At 48.8% G+C, this 27,770-nt stretch overlaps 1 protein-coding gene across 1 annotated transcript in view; it reads left to right on the plus strand.

Moving 5' to 3' along the window:
• The window catches only part of crocc2 (ciliary rootlet coiled-coil, rootletin family member 2), a 50,690-nt gene that overhangs the window by 16,570 nt on the left and 6,350 nt on the right, over positions 1-27,770 (plus strand). The window contains exons 9-31 of the mRNA XM_061238968.1: positions 501-707; positions 2,228-2,324; positions 2,505-2,594; positions 4,469-4,669; positions 5,274-5,473; positions 6,060-6,242; positions 7,143-7,287; positions 7,742-7,888; positions 8,557-8,787; positions 9,440-9,633; positions 10,297-10,424; positions 12,324-12,493; positions 14,737-14,916; positions 16,168-16,302; positions 16,741-16,884; positions 20,192-20,430; positions 20,925-21,084; positions 21,646-21,813; positions 23,290-23,674; positions 24,209-24,396; positions 24,572-24,692; positions 24,787-24,950; positions 25,708-26,148. Coding sequence (XP_061094952.1) covers positions 501-707; positions 2,228-2,324; positions 2,505-2,594; positions 4,469-4,669; positions 5,274-5,473; positions 6,060-6,242; positions 7,143-7,287; positions 7,742-7,888; positions 8,557-8,787; positions 9,440-9,633; positions 10,297-10,424; positions 12,324-12,493; positions 14,737-14,916; positions 16,168-16,302; positions 16,741-16,884; positions 20,192-20,430; positions 20,925-21,084; positions 21,646-21,813; positions 23,290-23,674; positions 24,209-24,396; positions 24,572-24,692; positions 24,787-24,950; positions 25,708-26,148 — 4,318 coding nt within the window. The remainder of the gene's footprint in view (positions 1-500; positions 708-2,227; positions 2,325-2,504; positions 2,595-4,468; positions 4,670-5,273; positions 5,474-6,059; positions 6,243-7,142; positions 7,288-7,741; positions 7,889-8,556; positions 8,788-9,439; positions 9,634-10,296; positions 10,425-12,323; positions 12,494-14,736; positions 14,917-16,167; positions 16,303-16,740; positions 16,885-20,191; positions 20,431-20,924; positions 21,085-21,645; positions 21,814-23,289; positions 23,675-24,208; positions 24,397-24,571; positions 24,693-24,786; positions 24,951-25,707; positions 26,149-27,770) is intronic.

The raw sequence follows: 27,770 nt of genomic DNA on the forward strand, positions 1-27,770 counted from the left end.
CAACACCACCCAGCTTTACCATCCCCCCATTCCCTCTGGTAATTTATACCCCCATCGGTTTAAAGGGGATTAGGTCACTGGGGGTCACTGAGTTCCTTGGCTATGCATTTCCCCCTTTTCGAGAAGTAACTGTTTGTGGTTCCCCTCTATCCTCATCGAACCTGTCCGTCAATGCGGAGAACAATCTCGAAGAGGTGGCTTGTGTCAGCTTTGAATGCAGTGCTGAGTAACTGTTGAGTAATTTTCTGTAATGTAGGCTACTCAACAAGTTGACTAAGATGGTAGTGTTTAAAAGTCTCTTCAGGAAAGGTTCAAACAAGGCCCATTTCCCAGAGATACTATGAAGACATCTCTATGAGTTTGCATATCTATGATCACATTAGATAATATGGATAACCAGTTGTGAAACTGGGTTAGGTGTCTCCATTTTCTCCAAACAGTATACGTCTACCGTGGCTATATGTCCGCTTCTCTCTCACATATGTCTACCGTGGCTCTAGGAGTCTGGCGGACATGCGGGTGGAGTGCGTTACCGTGAGCCGCCACCTCCACATGGCGTGCACGAGCCTGGAGGCGGCCCAGCCACACCACAGCGCCCTCGGTGGACAGGAGGTGTCAGCGCTGGAGAAGCAGCTGCGAGAGAAGCTGAGGGAAGCCATGCAGCTTCAGAGCCGCTGGGACTCGGAGAAAGTGGAACTCAACTCCAGGTCCGTCCGTCTTTCCGTCTTACTGTCCGCCTTTCAGCGTCTGCGTTGGCTGCCCGTTCCCTGCACGGTCGTGATGAAATATCAAGGTCTTGTTACTCAAATCACCTGATGTTCTCATCAGCTCTGGGAACCTCAATACCGTACACCAAATCTGGAAGGTGAGCTAGAATGATTGATGGGACGAGATGAATTTTTACAATGCTGCCAACTTGTTCACTCCACACTTTATCTTTCCCATAGGGTGTAAATATTTTGTCCTTGTTTTCAAATGATTAGCCTGTATGCATATGCACCTGTGACATACATTTTCAGGACAGTATAATTGTACTTTTTGTACTGTACTTTTCTGTTCCAAACGTAACATTTCAATGTATTTTTTTCTTTTTTAGTTGAGCCTATGCAGGATGAGATTACATTTTATGTTTACATTTTAGGGTTAGGGTTAGACAAGAGGGATATCAGAAGGGGGGGGGGCAGAATCAGGAGGGAGGACTAAGGTTTACTGTCAAGATTTCTGTCAGCATGTGTGTTGATGACATTACTTTGATTCAATGGCATTGTTCTTTGTCTGAGTACTATAATATATCCCTATAACTTCAGTCATGGAATGTTTTCTTTTATAAAAATAAGACAAATAGAGCGAATAGATGATTTTAAATACGGGATCAAATGTACTGATATTGCTGTTGTGTAATAGGGAGATAATAGAATTTCATTTAAATGACATGATACAGGCTGAATACAAAGCCTATTTGATCTTTTTTTCCCCCAAAATTGTAGGCAGTTAATGTTACAGGAAAATCAATCCTCTTGTATGATCTGAAGATCTATGACTGTGTGTTCTGTGGCCAAAAGCTCTACTTGACACGTCGATCCAACAAAATTGTCAGATCTAAGACCAGCACTTTCTGTTATGAAATACCATGTTTCAATGTCAAGTAAAAAAAGGCAGCACTGGCATGATCATATTGATAAAAAATAGTCTACTAAACATGACTGATTAATCTAAAATCCGCTCTCTGTATCATATTAGTTGCAGCAATGCAGCACATCGTATTTTAAGTATGTTATACAACATTTGTCTTATTGGAGCATGAAGTCAAAAACGATGTGTTTTTTGAAGATTGTCCAAGGTTTTATGTGCTAACGCGCATGCATACAACAGTTGCATTCCATGCCCAAGAACTTGGAACAGGTCTGCCTATCAGTTTCTGGAATACTGCAATTCATGATTAGGAGGCTACATTACATGCCATTTGCCAAGTGCTGTAAGTGATAATGATTTATAACAGAGAACTGGGCACCCCAAACATACTTTCTAATATAGTCTGTCTCTCTTGCTGTATAATACAATTAACCCACTAGCGCCTATCATATTACTGTCACCACTATCTGCTGTTATTTGGCCTGTTGGCCAACAAGATACTTTTCACACGTCAAGACTTTTGCTTGTTGATAGAGGCTTTATTGACAGCGTTTTTGCTGAAGGGCCCGTCGACAATGGGTTTGTTCTTCCGCAGGATTTCGGAGCTGACGGACACGGTGCAGCAGCTGAGGGGGCAGAGCTGTGAGCAAGAGGAGGGCTTGGCCGCCATGAAGACCAGTCTGGACAGGATGGTGAGACCAGGATGGGGGGATTGGGGGTCCGCGGTCTGGATCTGACTCCTTGATCAGATCCACCTCTTCCCTGTCGGCCTTGTGTCACAGACTTTGTCTGGGGGGGTGGTAAGGGGTCTGTGGGGTGGGTGGGAGGGGGTCACCCCAGACGCCGGTGACCAAATGGCTTTCCGCACTCAGGATATCTGCAGAGCTGAAGACCAAGCGGAGATGGTGGCCCAGCGGAGGGAGATTGACAGTCTCCAGCAGATCCTTCACAGTGTCTCCCAGGTCAGCCCTGTTCTGCACTCACCGTCTCGCTATTCTTGAAAGTACACAAGTCATACAACAGTCTTGGATTACGGACAGTCTCATAATATTAACCTGTAGCCCCAGGGTTGTAATGGTACACAGTGTGTAATGGTGTCTAATCCCCCATTGGCATCACTCAACCAATTTAATAGCTTTATGTTCGTTTGTTCGTTTGTTTGTTCATTCGTTCATTGGTTCGTTCTTTCATAGATACTGTAAATAAATAGATGCTTGGCATCCAAAAAGGCAAGAAAATGGTGAAATAAAATAGAAATGAAAACAGAAAACAACACAGTGGTAAATCACAATGCACAGTAAGAGAAAGGTAAAAGGTAAATGAAAATAAACATAAAGTAAAGTAAGCGTAGATATGAAATTACGCCTTTGCCAGGGTTAACGGCAAGGTGTGAGTTCTCACTTTACACGATTCGTGGTTTCAGGTAAAAACCGCTGCTTGGTTACAATATCTCTGCCAGACATGTTCCACCGTGTTCTTACATTTGAGACACACTCCAGCAATCGCGACGTGAGCGATGAGGTCATATGTTTTTTTCTGCTCGAATCTCAAGGAGTGTGTCTGTCAGTCCCTCTCACACTCCACCCTGCCTTTTTTACAAGACTGCTGTTCCCGCCGATAACGCAGGCTGCGTTTTCACGCCGTCGGCTCAGAACAGCCATCGTGCAGGCCAGCTAATCGCAAGGGACACGGATTATGTGATTTGTGGATCCATGCTGCAAGTGGTCCAAACCGATGCGTCAGACAGGAGGAGTACGATTTGTTCGCACTGTCTGTTTACAGAGTTCTCACTTTAGTTTAGGGAGCGACCCTTAATCCAAATGGAGGATCCCTTTCAAAGAAAATAGATTTCCCCCTCCCCCTACTCCCTGCAAACCTTAGTTTGATTGTCATACATGCAACAATATCCCAGCAAGAGCAAAATGCTTTTTTCACACTTTCTTTTGATTTATTGATGAATAAGCTTAATTTTACTGGCGGTTATTTACCTAGTATTTACTGGTAATTAATACAGCTACTTGTGTAATTATGAGGTAACTACTTTGATTTCTGTGAAAAAAAAGTCAGTAAGTAACATATGTAATACTCTTTAAGTATGTTTTACAGCCCATTTCATAGTACCTCTGAAATCAAAATAGTTACGTAATAACTACCTGGTATTTGCACAGTAAGTCCTGGGTAATAAACGGGCTGTAACATAAATCGTTACCAGTAGTAAATTAAAAGTCAAATCGTTTCGTTAATGCATGCTCAGTGAACACTTTATTAGGTATTTATTACTTATTTTTTAGACTTAAGTTTTCTGCTGCTGTTGCTTATCCACTTAGAGGTTTGATGCATTGTGTGTTCAGAGATGCAGAGATGCTCTTCAGCACACCACTGTTGTAATGTGTGGTTATTCGTGTTACTGTCACCTTCCTGTCAGCTTTGACTAGTCTGGCCCTTCTCCTCTGACCTCTCTCATGAACAAGGCGTTCCTGCCCTCAGAACTTCTGCTCACTGGATGTTTTTTTGTTTTTCGCACCATTCGCACCATTCTCTTGAGACTGTTTCTGAGATACTCAAACCACCCTGGCACCAACAATCATTCCACGGTCAAAGTCAAAGTCACTTAGATCACATTTCTTCCCCATTATGAAATTTGGTCTGAAAAATAGCTGAACCTCTTGACCACGTCTGACCACAATGCTTTTATGCATTTAGTTGATTCAATATTTACATTAACAAGCTAGTGTACATGTCTGCCTAATAAAGTGCTCATTGAGTATGTTGGTTTCCCTCTGTCTCTTTCCCTCACTGTCTGTCTGTCTGACTGTCTGTCTGTCAATCGGTGCAGCTGGCTCGCAGTGACAGTGACAGCGGCACCTCTGAAGGTGTCACAGACGGGGCGGAGCCCTGCCTCCTCTCCCCTCCCCCCACGCCCTCCCCCGCCTCCAGCCGAGCCACTTCCCCCCGCCATAGCCCCTCCCCCTCTCGCCGGGACAGCACCCTGCTGGCGGTGCAGAGCGCCCTCTCTCGACGGAGGCTGCAAGCGCAGGTCAGGGGCGCTGCCTTCACCCTGTGCGCACGACCCAAATTGGGTTGTGCCGCTTCACATTTGTCTTCCGGCAGTGAGAAAGAGGACTGCAGAAGTGCGGCTGGATCGTTTCAAAGTGCTTATTTCAACACCAATTGGTGTTTTCTCATTGGCTCTGCAGCAAGAATGGGTTCAATTAATAACCCAAGACAAGCTGAAAACAATATTCACTTTTTTCTCAATTTTGCCGATTCTTCATAACCATACGAACACGTCTTAAAGTATACAGTGCAGTCCGTAAGTATTTGGACAGTGGTTCAATTTCTGTTCTTTTGGTTCGGTGCTCCAGCACGTTGTACCACTGTTCAAATACTTACGGACTTCACTGTAGATGGCACTCTTACCGAAATAGATAAAACATTCTTACTGAAATAGTCTTGTGATTCAGCATGAGCATGATGTAGCGTTTGAATCACCTGAGAGTGGCTGGGATTTGCTGTTGAAAGTGATGCTGAGGCCTTGGTCGATCTAGGTTTTTCTGAACACAAAGCACTATTGATTTTATTAGGCATCTTATTACAGTTGGCCTTAGAATGAGCGTTCATTTAGGATGAATTTCGATCAGGAGCTGCGCACACGCCTGGATTCGGCCCAGGAGCAGGTGAGCGGCCTGCGGAGGCAGGTGCAGGAGGGGGAGGCGGAGAGGAGGCAGCTGGACCAGAGGGCCGAGGAGCTCCGGGAGGAGGCCGAGCTGACCCAGAGGGCCCTGGAGGAGAGCCGCAGGGAGGCGCAGAGGTATCGCTCCTCCTTGGACGTCGTCGGCAGGTACGCACACCCCCACGCCCCGCCAGCGTTGCTACTGGCGTGTCAGGGGTTTCATCCCTGCTATGGCACATTCTGTGCTCTGATCCCTTCTCTATCTGTTACCCTCTCTGCATTTCTACCTGTCTGAGTTAAGCAAAAAATACAAAATAAGGGTGGACTGTCCGCCCTCCTTTTAAAAAAAAAGTTAATAAGCGTAGTGGTTAAGGTGCATGACTGAGACCCGCAAGGTCAGTGGCTCGATTCCTGGTGTAGCCATGATAAGATCTGCACAGTTGCTGGGCCCTTGAGCAATGCCTCTATCCCCACAGGGGGATGGCCTCCTGCTTAGTCTAATCAACTATAAGTTGCTTTGGATAAAAGCATCAGGCAAATGACATGTAATGTAATGAACTGTGCTTTAAAATGTATTTTGTAGCCCCTAAAAAGCAATGACTAAATATTTGCTTGATTAATTCTTTGTCACCATTCAGTCAATTTGTCCTGCACACTTGTATGTGCGTTTTGAGATCATGTGTCACCCGGACATCTGGGCGCAGCACGCGGTAAAGAGGTCCTCCGTAGTGACGCGAGTCACTTTCTGTCGCAGCGAGAAGGGGAGCCTGGAGAATCTCATCGCCAGCCTGAACCAGCAGATCGACTCCCAGCAGGCCGAGCTGGAGGCCCTGAAGAGCTCCTGCCTGGAGCTCCAGCAGCAGCAGCACCTCCTGCAGGAGCAGCGCCAAGCCCTGGCCGGGGAGCTGGAGCGCGGGCGGGCGGAGGCCGAGAGGGGGTACGGCGGGGGGGCCGGCGGCCGGGAGGGGGTACTGCGGGGGGCGGGGGGTCCGGGGGAGGATTGCGCAATCCCTCCAGGGTTTTTCGTTTTTTTTTTTCCTTGTTTGTTTGGAGTGGTGATCAGCAACACATGGCATCTTCAGATCCGAGCTCGGCCCCAGATGACATTGTATAAAAACGGACCCCGCTAAAGTAAGCAGCGGATTACTTTTAGCTCTTATTTGGTTTTCATCCGACTGCAGGAATCTGAACAGCTCAGCACGAAATGGGGACGCTCTGGACTCCAGCGACTGAAAACAATATTTTGAGCTGGGATCTGACCTTTAGCTTCTGCGTTTCCTCGTTTTCTAGAAAAAGCATGAATGGGGCCTCCGTGTTCCTGTGTGTGTGTGTGTGTGTGTGTGTGTGCATGTCTATGCCTGTGTGTGTTTGTGCGTGTGTGTATGTGTGAACCCTGCTGAAAAAAAACTGCTCAAGCTAGGTTCTGAAACAGCTGGTAGCTGGTTAACCAGTTCAGACCAGCTCCATGCTCAACATGGTTTGAGCAGCTCAAGCTGTGTTTTGAAACAGCTGGTTGCTGGTATTTCAAGCTGGTCATAGCTGGATTATACACCTGGGTGTGTATGTCTATTTGTGCTTTAGTACTGTTCATTACATTGCATGTGTACTGTATGTGTGTATGCGTGTTACTGTGTGTATGCACTGCAAAAAGTGACTGTCTTAATAAGACTTAGTGTGTGTGTTTGTGCATGTGTGTGTGCCTGCGTTCCTGCATGTACATATGTATGTTTGTGTATGCACGTGTGTGTATGTGTGCCTTTGTATTCATGTGCATATTTGTGTGTGTGTGTGTGTGTGTGTGTGTGTATGTGTGTGCATCTACGTGTGTATCTTTCAGGCGGTGGTTCCAGGAGCAGCTGGAGGAGAAGCACTCAAACCTGCGGAAGGAGTTGGTCTCCACAAAGGAGGCCCTGAGTCAGGTGACTCTGCAGAAGGAGGTCCTGGAGGATGAGAAGGGCAGCCTGACACAAGCCCTCAGCAAGGTGGGCCTCAGGCCTGCTAGCCGCGAGCAAAAACAAAACCCCGCTAGCCTAGTGCTTATTATTCATGCTGACTCATCAAAGTTACACCCACAGTTCCCAGATCCAATCGTTTATTAATCATGATTCTCAGAACTACCCATTATGTCTTTGCTATCCCTGCTGTAAAATCCAGCTGCGCTAGCTTCACCAACTTGAAAATTGTCCTGGTCTAGCTGGGTATGAGCTGGTCAACCAGCATAGCCAAGTTGGTCATAAAGTTGGTCTAGCTGGGTATGAGAATACTAGCTAGTCTAGCTATAAATTCAAATGCAATATTTGGCCTGAAATGTCTCCCTGTCTCCCCCCAAACCTACACATATTGATTCAGCTAAGAGCCATCCAAACTGAAAGGATAATGCTGCACCCCAGGTGAGAATAGAACGTGCCCGACCTGTGTGTGTGCTGCCCCCTGCAGGTTGAGTGCCAGAGCGCGGAGCGAGAACTGGCCCTGGCCAAGCTACATAGCGAAGAGGCGGGGCTCCGCGACTCCCTGGCTAAGATGGGGGCCCTGAGCGAGGGACTGGCCAGGGACAAGGTGGAGCTCAACCGCATTCTGCTGCAGGTCAGTACGAGTGCCTCCACCCAACAGCATTGTCCTGTTAACATTTTACCAATTAATCTCCTTTTCTACTTAATGTTATACGCAATATGGCGCGATGTTTATGGCAGCACTCCAGAACTCCACACTTCTTTGTTCATATTTGGGTGTGTTTATGCGTGTGCTTTTTGTTTGCATTTGTGCATGTGTTTATGTACATACATTCAATGAGCGCTTTATTAGGTAAACCTGTACACCAGCTTGTTAATGCAAGGTGGATTAAGTATCTCAGAAACTGCTGATCTCTCGCGATTTTCACAGAATGCGGAGAATTGCACAGAACCAAAACAGGAAGGTGACAGTAACTACAAAAAAATAACCACACATAACAACAGTCGTATGCAGAACAACATCTCTGAACATACAATGCGTCAAACCTCTAAGTGGATAGGCTGTAGCAGCAGAATCTAGCAAATAAGTCGAATAAATACGTAATTAAGCGCTCACTGAGTGTATGTGTATGTCTATACACACATAATATATGTACATAATTATGTATCCATGTGTATTTTGTGTTTGTTTGTAAACGTGTGCATGTACATCTGTATATGTGTGTATGTGTTCATACATATTCTTGTCCACGTTTGTAAACGTGTTTGTGTTTGTGCGTGCGTACGCGTCTTCGCGCTCAGCTGGAGTCGGAGAAGGCGGAGCTGGGCGAGCGCAGGAGGGAGGCGGAGCTGGAGCGGGCGGCGGCTCGAGACGAGGCGGGCCGGCTGGAGCAGGAGCTGCTGGACCTGTGCGCCGAAAAGCGGGCCCTGGAGGCCTCCCAGAGTCACCTACAGGAGGCCCGCCTCGGTCTGGAGAGGGAACTGAGCCTGCTGAGGAGGGAGAAGGCCCAGGCCCTGGAGCAGCACGCGCAGGTCAGCCCCCTCCTGCCCCCTCTACCTCACTAAACCCCCCCCCCGAGGCCCGCCAGGCGTGAGATTCGCAGCCGTCGGCAGATTTATGGGGCCCGTCGTCGCATTAACAGCCGATTAGAGAGATCAGATGCGTCCGCCTGCCGTACTCAACACCTCGCGGTCTGTCTGGATGTGAGTTTTGTTAGATGGCCCTAGTCTGGGCTTTTTACGAGGAGCTGGGGAAACGCTTGGAGCTTCGAGGTCCTGATGTATTACCGCGAGCAGGACGGGGTGAAACGTGTCGGGTGAGAGGAGAAGAACCGTAATTCGGCCCGTTGTCCTGCTCGAGCCGAGGACGGTTCGAGCGCCTGTCGTCGCCTGCTGTTTACCGACGAGGCTGGCTCACGGTTAGCGTCCGGTGTGAGGATTTCTGTATAAATCCTCCGCATGTGTGTGTGTGCACATGTGCATGTGTGTATGTGCGCGCCCACGTGTGTGTGTGTATGTGTATGTGTATGTGTGTGTGTATGTGTATGTGTGACTGCACGTGTGTGTGTGTGCGCATGTGCATGTGTGTATGTGCATGCCCACGTGTGTGTATGTGTGACTGTGTGTGTATGTGCGTGCCCACGTGTGTGTATGTGTGACTGTGTGTGTGTGTGTGCGCACACAGGCGAGCAGACAGAGGCTGGCCCTGACGGAGCAGCTGGCTGCTAACCGGCGGGAGGTGGAGACCCAGGCGGCGGCCCTCCAGAGAGGGGCTCGGGAGAGAGAGGAGCTGGCCAAAGACAAGGCCAGCCTGGGGGTCCAGCTGACGGCAGCCGAGCGCAAAGCCAGGGGACTGGCCCAGGAGCTGGGTGTCCTCAGGTACGTCAGCCTGCCTCAACCGAATTCAGATGGAGCCATTACATTTCTGTTTTTATCAAAAGCGACAGATGATTAGACTAAGCAGGAGCCAATCCCCTCTGAAGCAATGTGGGGTTATTGGCCTTGCTCAGGGGCCCAACAGCTGCGGTAATCTTTTTGAGGCTTAAATCACCAACCGTCCAGGTCCCAGTTAAGCATACCCCCTAGTAACGGCAATGGCCCACATGAATGACAAACTGCATGAGGGGATTGACAAGCCATACCAACCTGCACTAGCCTCAGTAAATGAGTCGGGTAACCTAAATGACGGAATGGCTTGTAAATCTTTCACCATAGTGCATTACACATCTTTTTTCCGGGTGGCCTTATAGGACCCTGTTTACAAGATTTGTTTTTCACTGTTATATAAATAACTACCTTGCATATTGTACACAGCTGGATTTGTAGTGGAAAAATTACAGCTCTGTCAAACCTGGGTCTCAACTCTGTCTTGTGCACTAACCACTACTACATTACATTACATTACATTACATTACATTATTGGCATTTGGCAGACGCTCTTATCCAGAGCGACGTACTAGCCACTCTACCGTACGTGCCTATGTGAAACTGGGTGAGCCCATGGAGAGTGACACCTCCTCCCCTTGCTCTCCCCCCTCCAAGGGCGGAGAAGGAGTCCCTGGAGACGGCGCTGTTCGAGGGACAGGAGTTTGCCTCGGTGCTGGATGGGGAGCGCATGCAGCTGGAAGCCGAGCGGCAGACTCTGCTACGGGCCAACGAGGCCCTGACTCGTGAGTACCGGCCTCTCTTTTGAAGCTCATTGCCTCCTCATGCTGAGAGACCGTGAGAGATGGTGCTCACTAGCGCCGCTGCGGTTGGCTCCAGTATTGGTCGTTCAGACCCGTTTTTAATGTAAAGTCAATGGCACAGTTAAAATACGGAGTCAATAATGTGTCCCTGCACGAAAGTTGCAGTCAGTGTTTTCCCTTCATCTAATGTCTCCCCATGTGTCAATACAGCAATGATTTGTGGATGAATCGGGGGCAGATTACTTATGCGCTGGAGGAAGTGGAGGAGCTGCATCAGCTTCTCTACTGCGCAGTCTCTGGCTTCAAATTGTACAACATGGCCGCGCCGGTAAACTTCCGCAGCTATAAAAAGGCTTTTCAAGCCATGGATAGTAAGTTGGTGACATAACAGGCACTTGGTTCATATTTTTTTACAGTCTGTGGCACAGGGCGCAGCGGTAGCCACACAGAGGGGTCGCTAGCGGCATCCGCTGTCTCACAGAAACAAATGAGCAGGCCGGCGATAAACGTGGTGTAATGAGACGTGAGATACAGTACCTCTGTGCCTTGCGTTTCTGACCAGGGCACTGGAGATGGTCGTATACTGGAAGCACAGACCTTTGTCTCTTTAAATCCCCCTCCCTCAGACTCAGAATTTACAGGGTGTCATGTGCAAAATGGCAGATGCCATAGCCAAGAGACTATTTACAGAATAGTTTGATTGTTATCGTTCAGCATTGTGGATGCTCACATTGTTATGGTTATAGTTATTGTTCTTGTTGTGGATGGGCCTTAAGTGCCTTATAATGTAAAGGAGACATGGCAAGGTGAACACTGGAAGATGCCAGATTGTGGCTTGAGTGTGTTTTTCTGGTGGTATGCGGTGCTTGGCCTTCTTTAATGCGAGATATAATGCTTGCAGTTTCACCTCTCACATGTTCTGTCAGTAAGACAGAATATGAAATCCAAAGCTATACACATTATAAGCAATTTCAGTAACTGAGGTAATGCACTTCTGTAGCTAATACTTACAGTACAGACAAAGAGACAGTGTTTTCCTGGATCAGCAATTTAGTGAAAAGTAAAAAAAATATTTTAATAGTAGTGTTTTACTGGGTTTTTTTTGCTTAAAAGATTTGTTCACAGCAGTCAGTAATGAACAGAGGGACTTACTGTCATCCAAAAATTGATGGTGTTGCTCTGCAAAATGAGTTTAACATTTTTTTTTCTGTCAGTTCCAAGTCCCACGCTTGAGTACTGAATACTGCTACCCTGAATATTTGAGGAATAGGGTTCAAGAGATCTCTCTACTATGTAGTCATGTTGTATTTAATTATGTACTTTGTCTTTTATTTCTTCTTTGTTCACCACTCAACCGTCACGAATAGAGGTCTGTCACTTTAATGTTTTCTTTTCATTTTAATGTCTTGACCTATGATGTTATCAAGTTTTAATAAAGTACATAATAATAAAAAGAATCTTCTCTCTGAGCTTGTTGAGCATAGTCATGGTGTACGTGTCTGTTCTCACTCGTTACATTGGTGCCGTGACTGGGATCTGGGTGGGTGTGAAGAAGAAGAGAAAAAAAAAGTTGCTGCAGAGTTTCAAATGGAGAGGGAGTGAAAGGGGGGTGAGTGCACGGGGTTAGCTCAGCTAGTTCGCTAGTAAGCACGGTGAAGTGCAGTGAAAGCGAAGGCTCGTAGCAGGTTACCGTGACAACACTCCCTCAAATTCAGAAGAACATTGTTGCCTTTGGCGAGAGGCGATTTTGTCTTTAGCTGACTGTTAACACATTCGTTCAACAAATATTTGGACGAATGAGAGGCCGATGTTCAAATCCCACCTCGGACCTCGACAATTTCTCACCCGTTACATCTATGTTTCTGTTTCTTGTTTCTTCAGGTGAGGTGGCGCAGGTACGAGGGGAGGCGGAGCTCCAGGCCGCTCAGGCCAATCGGGAAAGAGAGCAGCGGGAGAGCAGGCAGACCCAGGCGGACAGGGAGGCCCAGCTGACCCTGAGCAGCAGCGAGCGCGTCCACCAGGAGCAGCTGGAAGCCGAGCGGGAGGAAAAGGTACTTTTGAAGGGACGGGAGCGTTGTAATAAGGTTGATCTTTGCGCTGAATCAGGCCAGTGCGTGTGATGACTTCTATGTCACGGACAGATAAAGATCCCTGCTGAAAATAATCGCTGATTTTGAAACAGCTGGTAGCAGGTTGACCAGTTCAGACTAGCTCCCAGCTCAACATGGTTTAGCTGGTTTACCAGTTCAGACAAGTTCCCAGCTCAACATGGTTTAGCTGGTTTACCAGTTCAGACAAGTTCCCAGCTCAACATGGTTTAGCTGGTTGACCAGTTCAGACCAGCTCCCAGCTCAATATGGTTTAGCTGGTTGAAAATAAAAACATTAAAGGTAGACCATGGGATATGACAAATGAGAGGGGAGACGCCAGTGATTGTTTTCCTTCCTATTGTGTTAGAATTTGGCACACACATTTTGTGTTAGCGGGTGAAATTACACCTGGCAGGTTTTAACAATGCACTCATAAACAATGATTATCATCTAATATATAAAGTTCTACATCATAAATATTAGTCATTAGTCATTCAAAACAATAACGTCTCCATTACTTGTATTACTGGTATGTTCACTTTATGATACCACTCGTTTTCAGTAGAAAATAGTAAAAAATAATCTGTTATATTTGGTATGAAGACAAGAGGTGGTCATATGTTACCTTACTATATTTTAGACTGAAATAGACCAGGCCTTCATCTAACAGTGACTTCAGGCACAGGATTTTAATAAATGGAAAGCACTCCGTTTGTCACAAATCTGAAATGGCAGCATGTTTGTCTGTCTCAAGGCGAGGAGGTCTTGTTTCACGATTGTCAAATTGAATAACTCTTGAGATGACATGAAATATTTGCAATGACGTAGTAGCATGGAAAATAGCCCAGCCTGACTCAGTATTCCATAAGACGGCAGTAGCCACATTACTGCATAATGTACAGTCAAGCAAGAAGACACAGCCCCATGTAAAGCATGCAGGTCTGTTTCACCTAGCTCATGGGTGGCCTGGTCCTGGAGAGCCGCAGGGTGTGCTGGCTTTTGTTTTCACCCTAAAATCAGCAACCCATTCAGACCCAAGAAACTAGGTGAGGTGATTTAACTGTATAATCAACTGCTTTACAGTAATTGATCAATTAACTGCTGAGTAACCAAAGTAAGGAAAGCCAGCCCACCCTGTGTCCAGCACACCCTGTGGCCAGCCCACCCTGTGCCAGCACACCCTGTGGCTCTCCAGGACCAGGGTTGGCCACCCCTGATCCAACTCCTTCCAGCTATTGCTAAACATTCATCTCTTTTCCATGGTCATCATCTCAAGCAGGTATACCAACCTGACCCAATGAAAACCTGAGGGTCAAAATGCTCATTTTCATGGTGAGCTGGGTGGAACACTCAAAAGCAGACTTTATGTACGTGGACATGTGACACTGCATATATAGTGGGCCCTGGGGTCATTGAGTTTATGTTCTCAATTTGTACTCTGCCTTGCCTCTCGCAAGGGGTTGAGGAAGGTCATGATATACTGCCATTATTAAATGAAGATGTCATGGCTTTTTGCCTCATTGGGGGCCCCCCTCCTCATCAAAGCTGTCTTTATCTTGGTCACAATCATACTAATCATCTACAGTACTTGGGGGTAGACTCCAAAGGGGATCTTGTCAAATTTAAATTCCTCATACCATGCTATCAACAGCCAATATCCTTAATTTGATCCATAACACCACAAATGTAATAAACTAATATGAATTTATACTGTTTATATAATTATTCTTGAGAATATCTTGAAGTCTGGGTCCAATAAAAAATCTATGAAAAACCAAATACCTTGAAAATGGGTAAACATTTACACAATAGTATGGTTAAAAAGAGTTACCAAGTCCGCTGATAATAAGTGACTTTAGGTTTGTTGTTTTCCTGAAGTCTGCACTGACAGAAAACTGCTGTCAGCACATTTGTATAGTGTTTGTGTCGTGTTTGTGTTTCGCAATTTGCATTGGCACGCATCTTTCTCATGTTTTGTTTTCTGCTCACTGCTTGCAAGACAAATTCCCTCCAGGGAAACACGTTTCACTCATTAATTTTCTTTTTCGTTATTGTCTCTGCAAATCGGCTAGATTAAACCACATTTGAAATCTTTGACAGCTTTTCACACTGGGGGCTGGTTTACCAGAAACAGCGTTGTCATGGTTTCCTGGATACGGAGGGCCGCGGCGTGACCCCTCCCCCCTCCCCCCTCCCCCTCGCAGGAGCAGCTGCGAGCGGAGCTGACTGCTCGGAGGGAGCAGCAGGAGCAGCAGCTGCGGCAGGAATGCGAGGAGCTGCGCACGCGCGGGGAGGCCGACCGGCAGCGCCTGCAGGAGGAGCTGGCCCTGCTGCAGCTGGACCGCGATGACAGCCTCCTCCAGGCCGAGAGCCACAAGCAGCAGGTCCGCGCCCCGCCCAGACCCAGCAAGCGAACGACGCAATCTAGACATCTAGAGGGCTGGAAATCTGGAACTGAGAGACAGTTTGACGCAAACAAACTGATTTAGCCCTGATATGGCTCAGGTTTTACCTGGCTGCCTAGAAACCTTTCACTTTTCAACCGAATATAGCCGGGTTTTCACCAGAACGTCTAGATATCTAAAGTGAGAAGTGAAAGATTTCTAGCTGATTAGGAAATACCCAGGCTATATCGATTAGGCCTGTAGCATAGTGGTTAAGGTAAATGACTGGAACACACAAGGTTGGTGGTTCTAATCCCGGTATAGCCACAATAAGATCCGCACAGCCGTTCGGCCCTTGAGCAAGGTCCTTAACCCTGCATTGCTCCAGGGGAGGATTGTCTCCTGCTTAGTCTAATCAACTGTATGTCGCTCTGGATAAAAGCGTCTGCCAAATGGCAATAATGTAATAATGTATATCGAGGTGATACCTGAGGTAAATTGGGGCTAAATTAATCTGTTTGTGTGAAACTGTCCCTCAGTCACAGATTCCCAGCCCACTAGATGTCTAGATCCCATTTTTTGCTCACCTGGGAATGCCAGGCAGTCATGCTCACCATGCCACATGGGTCAGCGAGAGGTAGAATATCCGGCCTGTGCTTTGGGAATCGAGTTTTCTCTGTGTAGAGGAAAAATCTTTTTTTTAAAATACTTTTTCAGCTTTATTGGACAGTATAGTATAGAGAGACAGGAAGAATGGGAGCGAGAGAGAGGGAAAGACATGCAACAAATGTCAGACGGTCGGATTCGAACCGCCGACATCGCAGCTCGCAATGAGCATGCGGTCAGTGCTCTACAGGCTGCACCACCAAGACACCTAGAAGAAAAATCTTTAATTCAAACTGTTGAGAAAAGGACCACTGTGATAAGGCACTCTTTATTACATGCAGCATGAGGATAATTCATAATACATCAGCACGGTGCATTTTCTGAAACTAAGCAGCAAGTTCTCTGGAATATGTACTCTATGTTTTAAGTCAAAATTGTGGACTTGGCACATTCGTTCTAGCCATGCACATATTCTGCTAAATCAATTCTTCAGCAAAACATCTTCATCATACGGCTGGGCAAAACACCTTTGTCTGACTGCTGACCAACAAACAGACACGTGAATGTCTGTGTTTGCTTAAAAGCCATGCCTTACTGTAAGTGTACGCGGTCTTCCACATCTGGCGCTTCCGCGTGTCCCTACAGGCCCTGTCCCTGAAGGAGGCAGAGAAGGCAGTGCTGACAGAGAAGCTGGCGGTCGCTCAGGAGGACCTGGCGGCGCTGGAAATGGAGGTGGAGCGCACGCACAGGGAGGCCCTGAGTCGACAGGAGCAGGACAAGGTGAGCCCGGGGGTTCCTGCTGCAGCCTTACCTCCGCAACGGGGTCAGGGAAGCTACAATACTACAAGATAAGATGATTTCCGGAAAGTTCTGACAAACACAATAGAAAGTGCTTGTTTGAGGTATTCCCTCCTGAAAAAAACGACTCAAACTAGGTTTTGACCAGTTCAGTTCAGACCACCTCCATACGTAACATGGTTTGAGTGGCTCAAGCTATGTCTTGAAACAGCTGGTAGCTGGTTGACCAGTTATACTCAATATAGTTTGAGCAGCTCAAGCTGGTAATTTCAAGCTGGTCATAGCTGGATTTTACACCAGGGTTTATGAAAACTGAACATGCAAGATGGCTTTGTCAACCATAAGGGGGGACTGTATGGGGCTCGAGGAGTGTGTCTCAGGCGAGCCTCTTCCCACAACTGTGTCTCTGTCCATCTTTAGGACACCATCTCAGGGCTGAACGATGAGCTGCAGGACCTACGGTCGCGGTTCGAGGAGTCTCTGAGTTCCCACGAGTCCACGGTCCAAAGCCTGACCAAGCAGGCCAAGGAGCAGTCCGAGCATAAAGAGGCAGCCCTCCAGGAGGTGAGCTTCGATCAAACTCTCCCCACCCGTCACTCGGCAACACCACTCCAGACGACACACAGCACCGACGCGCTTTAAGAACAGCCGCCAAAGTCGCAGTCAGGCTCTCCGCATTACTTACTGCGAGCGGTGCCAAAATTGTGTCACCGTCACAAAACATCACAAGACATCGACACCGCGCCTTATGCAGAGCTGTCTCCTGGCCCAGCTCACCGCCCTCAGACAAAAGTTTCAAAGTTTTTCATTTTACAAAACAGAACATCTGACTGCTGTCCCTGCCACGTTCCCCGACCCGCGTTCTAAGCTTACTACTTTTAGCAGCGACGCTCCTTCTTTACCGCGGTGCGGCTCTGTCTCGCTGAGCCCCCTCCGAAGTGGGCCCGCCGCCCGGCGGCACCCCGAGGCCGGGTTAACTGAGGACCGGCCCCCATTCTTCCTCTCCTCACGGATGGCATGCGCTCGAGGAGGGCTGTCAGGAAAAACAGCCATTACTGTAATGGATACCAGCCCCGGTGGGCCGAGAGGAAGGTGAGGCGCAGGGGTTTTTTTCTAATATTTTTTTTAAGGAGCGAGCTTTCCGCTCCCCGTGGAGGAGAGGGCCGACGCCCTGCCGGCTCCTCTCTCACAGGCCCCCGGTGGGGGGGGGACTCTTGGGGGGAGGCTCTTTGGGGGAGGACGAGCCGCGTTGTCGCGTGACGGACGGACCGGGGCAGCGAGAGCATGAGCATTACTCGAGAGCAGAGCTGACGGGCTGTTTGCGTTGGCGCAGGCCTCCTGGCCCGCTGGCCCGGTTGGTGTCCAGTTTGTACCAATTAGTACCAGCGCAGGGGAGGGCGATTTAGCGTGATGCGGTGTTGACTTTGGCAGCGGCCGGCCTCTTTAACGCCGTCAGGATGCCACAAGCAGCGCGGACTACAAGCGGAGGCGAGGCAAGAGGGGGGGGCGGGGGACCAATTTCCTCTTGGAGACACAGGGTCAGCAGTTCCTCCCTCCCCCCCTCCATCTCGACTCCACTCCCTGGGGAACCGGAGGTCTGTTTCATGGTTATGAAGCAGCATGGTGGAGTATCTTGGACACAACGCCCTAATATGCGTGTGTGTGTGTGTGTGTGTGTGTGTCTTCATGAAACAGAAAATGTATCTGGTCTGTTTCTGTACATGCACACAGAGGATTGCAAGCCTTTCACCAAAGCAAGTGTGTGTGTGTATCTGTTTGTATGTGTGTTTTCAAACAACAAACAATAAAGATATACACAGGTTGACCTGTGCACCAGCTTGTTAGTAAAATGTTTAATCAGCCAATCATGTGGAAGCAACTAAATGCATAAAATAATACTTTTTCAGACCAAATGTCCAAACGAATGGGGAAGAAATGTGATCGAAGTGACTTTCATCTTGGGATGATTGTTGGTGCCAGACTGGTTGGAATATCTCAGAAACTGCTGATCTCCTGGGATTTTCATGCACAACAGTCTCTAGAGTTTGCAGAGAATGGTGCGAAAAACAAAAAAACATCCAGTGAGCAGCAGTTCTGCGGGCAAAAACACCTTGTTCATAAGAGAGGTGACAAAGGGGACAGTAACGCAAATAACCACACATTACAACAGTGGTATGCAGAAGAGCATTTCTGGACACGCAATGCTTTAAACCTCTAAGTCACAGGTGTCAAACTCCAGTCCTGGAGGGCCGCAGTGTCTGCTGGTTTTCGGGCTGTTCCCAGCACCTGTGGTTCATTTAAGTCTTTGCTTGGCTAAAGAATCCACACACCTTGTTCTCAAGGCCTTAATTGACAGCTGATTGAAAGGCAACCACGAAAACCCGCAGATACTGCGGCTCACTGGGAATTCAGTTTGACACCCCTGCTCTAAGTGGATAGGCTACAGCAGCAGAAGACCAAGTCTAAAAAATAAGTGTAATAAATACCTAATACCTAAAAGTGCTCACTATATTAACATGCAGTTACAATTTCTTTCTGTACACACATGCACACACACAAGCACTTGCTTGGGTCAAAGGTGTGCCGTCTGTGCATATCAGATAAGGGCTTTAATCCATCAAATTGAAATCGGCGCTGCTCACTAACATGCAGCTACACTGTAAGCAACTTTGTGCCATCTGCAGAAGGGGGGGCAGGGGGCGGGAGTTGCGGTCGGAGGCCAGGAATGTTATGGGTCGATGGCGATGAATGTTTGCATCCCCTCCACTTTATCTACAAAAGAGCCAATTCAGCAGGAGAACAGGGCCCTTTAAGCGCCTGAGAAAGGGGAGTGCGGAGGTTTGGAGATCCTGCTATCAAGCCTTCACGTCCGCTCGTAACCACCGCTGTCAGATCTGGCAACCACCCACGCTATCCTCTCTCTCCTTGTTTAATTGTTTGAATTCTTTTGTCAGGCAGTGGTATATCAAGATGGAGAGAGAGAGAGATGGTCAGAGGAAAGGTGAGAACGTTTGGCTTCCTGTATCAGTTCGCAATCAGTTCAAAGTTTGAATGAACTCCTTTAGCAAAATAAGCCGGGCGCCGGGCCGTTTGTTTTGTCCCGGGTGGCGGCGAGAGGCCGGGGGTTCGGCCGGGAGCGTTCCCCGTCCCGGTCGCCCGATCCGAGCAACCCAGCGCCCTCGGGCTCCCTCCCTCCTCCCCTCCTGTTCCGCTTTCGAGAGAAAAAAATAAATAAATAAAGCCGACCGCGATGGCCTGGAATGCCGCGGGATTGTTTTTCTCGCGTCAGAATTTATGAGAAGAAAACATCTTGTGTGGCCTTGGAGTGAGGTGCGCCGCCCCCGCTGCACCCCGCTAATGTTTACCACTATCCCCGGCGAGGAGCCCGCGCTCCGCGCAAAACGCGGCAAGGAAGCGGCACCTGGCTCCCTTCCCCGCCCGTTCCCTGTCGCATCCAGCTTTCCCTCCCGTTGTTCCCATTTTTCCTTTGCTTCCTTGCCGACCGCTGGCCCGGCAGGCCCGGTTTTGGTGCCATTAGAAGATTTGCCGTTTCCTAAGTGTACCAGAATGTAGGTCATGTGCTCCTTCAGGAATGAGTGGGCTTTACAACCGGAGCCCGAGCGATGCAGGGACCGGGCCTGAGTGCGGCTGCTAGCGCCGCGAGATTAGCGGGTAATGGTGGCCGCCGTTCTTACGTGAAGCGACACTGGCGTGTGACCCAGAAGCGCGGGTGGGCTGATTATCGAGGGCGACCGGCTTTTGGACGCGTTTGAAGCTCCATTGTGGAGGTTCCAGGTCTCACGGCCCTGTCTCTTTCTGTCTGTCTCTCTCTTTCTCCTTTGTTCTCCCTCTTTCTTTCTCTCTTTTTCAGGTGGAACAGTTCCGGAGGGAGCTTCAGTCGACTGAAGAGAGCCGGGACTCTGGTCGCCGGGAGCTCATCGAGGTGCACAGGGAGTTGAGGGACTGCATGCAGGAGCGGGACCTGCGTCGCAAGGAGGTGCTGGACCTGCAGAGGGCGCTGTCCGACGAGACCCGCGAGAAAGAGGCCATACAGCAGTCTAACCAGGACCTGAGGGCCTCGGTCAAGAGAGTGGAGAGTGAACGCAGCAGGTGCAGGAGTTTGGGTCCAGTTTGAGTTGGAAAGTCCTGGGGTCAGAAAGTAAAAGTCCTGCCACGTGTTTTTGCCACCAATGAACTCAGCCAGCTGATTTCACTGATTAGTTCTACTTTCTGGCTGAATAATTGTGCTAATTAGCAAATCCAGGTCGTTGGAACTAAATACAGGGGAGGACTTTTACTCTCTGAACAGTGGATTTTACACCTCTGGTGGCAGCCAAGATGGTTGACTGTTTCCTTGCCAGTTCCTCAATTGTGGTACTGTAGCTACTGTCCTAATTCCTTACTGACTTGGCCTGTTTGCCATGTGCACTGGAAATAATGTTCATGGCTGTATAACTGATTCTTTGCAAATTGTAGCTCATCCTAACTGTTTTGGAGTTTGTTCTAATGACCTTGATATGCACTCGTTGTACTTGGCTTTGGATAAAACCATCTGCTAAGTAAAATGTAATGTAATGACCGATGTGCTCCTCCTCGTTCCGCAGCCTGAGGCGAGCCCTGGAGGAGAAGGAGCAGAGGCTGGCGGTGTTGGAGGAGTGCAGGTCCTCCCTCCAGCAGGAGGCAGCAGAGCTGAGGGGCAGCCTGCGCGAGCTGGAGAAGTCCCGTCTGCAGGCACGCAGGGAGCTACAGGAACTGCGCAGACAGGTCTCTGGGCTTACTGTCCACTCCAAACAGAGCTCCTGAATCTACTGTATACGCGCTGAAATACTTAAACTCTAGAGCAGTGGTCTCCAACCCTGGTCTTGGAGAGCTACTGGGTCTGCTGGTTTTTATTTTCACCTTAAAATCAGCACCCTGTTGAAACCCAGGTAACCAGGTGAGGTGAGTTAACAGTTTAATCAACTGTTCTAATTGAATTAAGTGCAGAGCAACAACGAAAACCAGCAGACCCTGTAGCTCTCCAGGGCCAGAGTTGAAGACCACTGTCCTAGAACCTGTGTTTCTTACAGACCTGGGTCAAATATGTAATAGTAAACTTCTATTCTGTGCTCATTTGATCTTGCCTGGTGCAATTGAGCCTACCAAGTGCACCTGGAGGCTGGGTTTACACTTTCTGATTTCATAGGTTCCAATGCACCAGACAAGCTCAGTGGAGCGTCGAGAAGTATTTGAATGTAAAACAATGACGTATTTGACCCAGGCCTGACATCTTACAGGCAGCTGTTCCTCTAAGGCCTCCTCCCTCCTCTTTGTTTCCCCGTGCAGGTGAAGACGCTTGAGGGGGAGACGGCGCAGCGGGGCCAGGAGCTCCAGGACCTCCAGGCGCGGGTGTGTCAGGAGGAGCAGCGCGAGGAGGAGTCCCGTCGCGAGGCATTCAGCCTCAAACAGAGGGTGCTGGAGAGCGAGGCTGGCCGGGAGGCCGCCCAGAAGGAGGCGAGGCCCACGAGCGCCGCTCTCTCCTGTCCTCCCCCGCCATGCCCCAACCTCCTGTCTGATATCACAGCAAACATACACTCAATTCGCACGTACCTGCAGAATACCTATACACACCACAGGGAGGGGGCCATATTCAGTGCTGCTCCACTGCTTGTTTCCAAGGCGACATCACTGCTGTGCTTTTCCCACCCTGGTGTAAAATCCAGCTATGACCAGCTTGACATTACCAACTACCAACTACCAACTGGCTACCAACTGTTTCAAAATATTGCTTGAGCTGGTTGAACCATGTTGACTAGGGAGCTGGTCTGAGCTGGTCAACCAGCTACCGGCTGTTTCAAAACCTACCATGAGCAGTTTTTTTTTCGGCAGGGGACTTGAATGAACATGAATACATGGAGAGTAAAGTGTTGAGGTGCTCTTATTAAGGGGAATGCAGAGTGGAGGAAGCTTAAAGGTTAACACATGCAGAACCTGGTGAAAATAAGGGCGTTAGCTTAGTGCTCTCTGAATCCAAGCGGCAGTGTGAGATGCACTACAAGCAGGGCTCTCAAACTCCAGTCCAGGAGGACTCTGCTGTTTCTGCTGGTTTTTGTGATTTCCTTTAAATCAGCAGCCAATGGCAACAAGGTGTGCAGACTATTTAGCTAATCAATGACTTGCATTAAGTTTAGTGCAGAATGTAAGGAATTATTTAATTATTTTTAGGAACACGTCAAAAACTGGCAGACAGTCACTCTGCAACCCTCAGGATATGCGTTTGAGATCCCTGCACTACTGCAATGTAAGAAGCAGCTGTCTCTCTGTCTCTCTCCCTCTCTTTCTCTCTCTCTCTCCCTCTCTCACACTGTCTGTCTCTGTCTCTCTACTTCTATCTCTCTCTCACTTTATTTCTCACCCATACCCTTGCTTCTATCAAACCGATTCTCCCCACCAAAATGGGGCACAGGTATGTTCCCACATTGGGGCAGCCTGTAGCCTAATGGCTACGGTACGTTACTGGGCCCCCGGAAGGTTGGTGATTCAAGTCCTAGTGTATCCACGATAGGATTTGCACAGATGTTGGGCCCTTGAGCAAGGCCTTTAGCCCTACATTACTCCAGCGGGGGGTTGTCCCCTGCTTAGCCTAATCAACAGTAAGTCCCTTTGGATAATTTGGATAATTTAATTGGCAGCTAAATAATGATTATTATATTATTATAGGTTCTCCTCATGTTTGCGTGGGTTTCCACCGGGTACTTCGGTTTCCTCCCACAGTCCAAAGACATGCAGGTTAGGCTGATTGGAGAGTCTAAATTGCCCATAGGTATGAGTGTGTGAGTGAATGGTGTGTGTGCCCTGCGATGGACTGGCGACCTGTCCAGGGTGTATTCCTGCCTTTCGCCCAATGTATGCTGGGATAGGCTCCAGCCCCCCAGCGACCCTGTTCAGGATAAGCGGGTTAAGATAATTAATTAATTCATATTATTATAGGTGGCGGGGCTGCAGCGGCGGGCGTCGGAGCTGGAAGATGCCGAGCGGCAGCTGGTGGAGAAGCTTCGGGAGCAGGAGGCCGGGCGTCAGGAGGGCGAGCGGAAGCACAAGGAGGAGGTGGAGCGGCTGGAGGTGGCGGCGCAGGAAGCCAGGCTCCAGCAGAGGGAGCTGGGCCTGCAGCTGAGCCTGGCAGAGGGCCGGGCCCACGGCCTGGAGGAGCAGCTGGCCCTGGGAGAGGCCTCCGGCAGGGAGCTCCAACAGAGGCTCGCCGGCCTGTCGTCCGTGCTGCGGCGCACCCTGGGAATCGGGCGAAACGGGCGCTCACAGACCCCTGGGTCCCGCGCACGCAGCCCCTCTCCCCTCCGGGGCCTGTCCCCAGCTAAGGGTACTGCGTGTCCTCTCCGGGAATGTTCCGTCAGATCCGATTATCCTCGTGCTCTTCTCTTCCTGGCACATGTGTTTGTACTTTTAGAGGTTCATCTCATACTGTACATAGCGAGCCTCTTAATTAGCTGTAGTGCACTTTCTGTGTTTTATCCACCTATATTTATATTTTATGGATTATGGATTATATGTACTGCTTATATATTTATCTATGCTGCATTTGCTTGCTCTCTCAGAATCAGTCACATTGACCCCAAAACTTATTTTTAGAAATGTAAGCAAGTTATCTCTCTACTCCAGATATCAAGGGAGTTGTGCCCTGTTGTATTTTGAGTGCCACCAAACCATGTTTTTGAGCAAAATGGTAGTTACATGAGGCTGTGAGACTATCGGCTATCGACCTAATAAATACCTATACCTATTAGGTATTTATTAGGTTGATTGTCAATAATAAACACCGATTAGGTATTTATTAGGTTGATAGTCAACAGTAAACACCTATTAGGTATTTATTAGACGTATGCTCGTTCCACAGGTGCTGACAGTATGGATGAGCGCAGCTCCACCCCAACCCACAGCGTGAGCAGGTCCCCCATGCGCTCTCTGTCCCCCATGCGCTCGCTGTCTCCCGTGCGCGGGGAGGACTGGGAACAGGAGCTGGACGCGGTGCAGACCGCCCTCCGTGACTTCCTGCAGGAGCTGAGGGACGCGCAGAGGGACAGGGTGAGCAGGAGACTGAGCGAGGCCATGGTCCCTTCTTCCGTCTGAGGCATCGGTCCCCTCGCGTGCTTGGTTCAAATGACTACTAAACACATTCATAGATGCAGTGCCAACGCTGCAGAAAAGAGTGCTGAACTCAAACCTGGGCGGTGCTGGTGTGTTGTTGTGTGTCTTGCAGGACGAGGCCCAGGCGAAGGTGCTGAATCTGTCCCGCCAGCAGGGGGAGCTCCAGAGCATGCGAGAGAAGCTCAGCGGCCGCCTGCAGCAGCTGCAGAAGGCCGTCGCCGAGCTGGAGGAGGGTGAGTGCTCCCTTTCCGCCGCTCTCAACTCACACCTCGTCCCTCTTTAAGACGGCCGCACGGTCACGGCGGAGGTGTCGGCGCTGTCTTCCAGGGAAGCGGGAGGTGGAGGGGCGACTCGGTGGGGCACAGGCCTCCCTCTCCCTGCAGGAGGAGGCCACCAGGCGGGGAGATAGGGAGAGACGGAGTCTGGGTGAGGAGCTGGCCATGCTGAGGCGGAGCCTGCAGACGGCTGAGGGAGAGGTCAGGGCACTGCAGGTTAGTACTGCCTTAACAGCACCACTCCAGCACTCAGCCGCAGCCAGAGGAGTTCCCATATACAGTAACTGATCCTTAGTTGTTCAGTTCGAGCATACTGAAGAAATCAACATTTCCACTGATGCTGATATAAGACACAGGCTCTGTCAACATGCGGTATTATTTGGCCTATTTGTCAACAAATGCAATAATAAAAAGTTGAAAGTGATGTAGAGTAAACTCACCGTGTTACGAACAGAACATGGGGAACGGAAGTTAACGTCCATTCAATGGTTATGGTTTCTTATTGACTATTCCAGACTCTTAAACAATTTGATTGATGTGAATTGGACCAATATTTATAGAGAAAATGACGAATAACTGCCCAACGTCTCTGTGTTAGGAAGACCATGTTAGCTCACCATGGTCTGTACACCACTGTATAAGCCTGCCTGGTTCATCGTCTCTCGTTAGCAACAGCTTCCCCACCACAATATTACAGTGAATCACCATTACCATGTCGCTGTATGCCGAAATATATTGCATATGTCACTCGTACCAAGTTTTGATGAAAACGGAAGGAATTAGACTCTACACATACATGTCAAATGCCAAAGCTGATCTGGAAGTAATTTTTTAGTTATTCGTCATGAAAGTTGCACTGTTCGGAACGTGGTGAGTTAACTTGGTATTGGGAACATGGTGAGTTTATGTTAGAATCGAGAGAGCTAGCAGCAGGTGTCGTGTTCGACGGTGGGTGTGGGTCGTTCGTTGGTAGGATAAGCTGGCGCGGGTGCAGTCCTCAGAGGGCCGGCTGGAGGCGGAGCGGAGGAGGCTGAAGGAGGCCCTGGAGGCGGCTGACGGGCGGGGCGCCCGGCTGGAGCTGTCCCTGCGCACCCTGGAGGGCGAGCTGCAGCGGGCGCGGACGGGCGCGGCCGAGCGGGAGGCGGAGGCCGCGGCACTGCAGGAGCGTCTGGCCGGCCTGAGGAGGGAGCTGGGGGAGAGCGAGGACCGGGCGGCCGCCCTGCGGGTCTCCACGGAGAGGCAGGGCGTGGCGCTGACCCGGGCCGAGGACGCCGAGAGCCAGCTGAGGGAGCGCGTGCAGAGCCTGTCCGCATCACTAGGGGACGCGGGCGCTAACTCCGCCACCTTGCAGGAGCGCGTGGACCAGCTGCAGAAAGCCCTGACCACCTGCGAGCAGGACCGCAAGACGCTGCAGGTCAGTGGGGCCCGTGGACATGGGGGCACCTGAAGTGCAACTGGTCACCCATGTGGCCCGCTTCCCTGTCCATTACACATTTATTTATTTTATTTAACCTTTATTTGACCAGGCAAGTCATTAAGAGCACATTCTTATTTACAATGGTGGCCTGGCAAAAGGCAAAGCCTCTAGAGGGAAGGGGGAAGGGGTTAAAAAGAAATGTCAAAAGTTAAAAGACAGCAGCACACATCTAAACATATTGACAGCGCGATTGACAGTGCACTGAGCCAACAAAAATGGGTGTTGTTGGAAAATTATTTTCAATTGTCCCCCCATGACTAACCCTTCGCCCTCTTCCTAAAAACATCCTAGAAACGCCCAGTGTAGGGCTCCCAAGTGAGAGACACACAGATAGACACACTTGTAATATAATCGTATATCCCTCTCTTTAAAAATGAAAATTTGTGTTTGCCTGAACAGAAGTTCCTCACATGACACAAGATACACAGGTGGACAAGGCAACTGGGAGACAGTACATTGACTTTATAATAATAAAGTGATGTAATACTTTATCACTCCCTTTAACATGGGAATTTTAGTCTGCTGTAAGAGAACTCCCATGCACAAATGTTGAAAAAGTGTATTTGTGTGTTTGGTAATGCTGTGTTTAATGCACGCTTATAAATTTAAAATGTTATGTGTAGGTTACAGAAAATAATAGGTTTTCTGACCTATTATTACATCTCTTTTTGCCAGTAATTGAAATTTCCATGTAAAATAAATAGTACTGCCGCCATTACAGCCGTGTGATTTATATTGCAGCTACATAATTTTTTCACTTAGCATTTTTTTTATTTACCTCCGTTGCCGCGGTTTCCCTGAAGGACCTCAATGACTGTGCAATAAAATGCTCGGGCGAGCTCATTAATTTTCCTAGCTCTCCTCAGGAGAGCTTTTAAGCCTTAGTTTGGGGCTGTGTTTTAAAGATGCTGTGCAAACAAAAACAGCGCACATTCGGTATAAATCTCTTTTAGTTCACCGGAGACCTGTCAGTATGTGCCAATAAAAGTGGAGAACGTCCAACCCACCCTCTGCCCGCATCCTCGAACAAAGTCTACCAGGCGAGGATGTAGGGAGAGGGAGAGAGGGAGAGGGAGCGATAAATCAATGGGAATTTACACGTGTTTATTTGGCGAACGATTTTGTCCAAGGCTGTTATGACAAACAACACAAATCATAACAGTATACTGTCCATAAAGTGCAAAGCTGACACTACTGCCATTATGTAAGTGAATGGAATGTGAACTGGACAAGCACAGCACCTCAACACGGTGGGCTTCATACAAATTCACATTTCAACAAAACAGGGTGTGCGTAAATTTGCTATAAATTTAGTGCTTGTATCTGTAAACTTGAGTTTGGATCTAAAGGATTAGAAACTGACTGAAGAGGTGGTTTTTCAGTCTAATAGGACATAACTCTGAAGCTGGATGTCAATTGTGCCAGCCTCAAAAGAGCAGGCACTGCAAAAATGAAAAAATAAGTTTGAAGTATTTTAGTTTTATAGAGTGGTCGTCGTCTGGGCGGCACGGATGGTGCAGTGGGTAGCACTGCCGCCTCACAGCAAGGAGGTCCTGGGT

Source organism: Conger conger, chromosome 4 (genome assembly GCF_963514075.1).
Source record: "Conger conger chromosome 4, fConCon1.1, whole genome shotgun sequence".
Classification (NCBI taxonomy): Eukaryota; Metazoa; Chordata; class Actinopteri; order Anguilliformes; family Congridae; genus Conger; species Conger conger.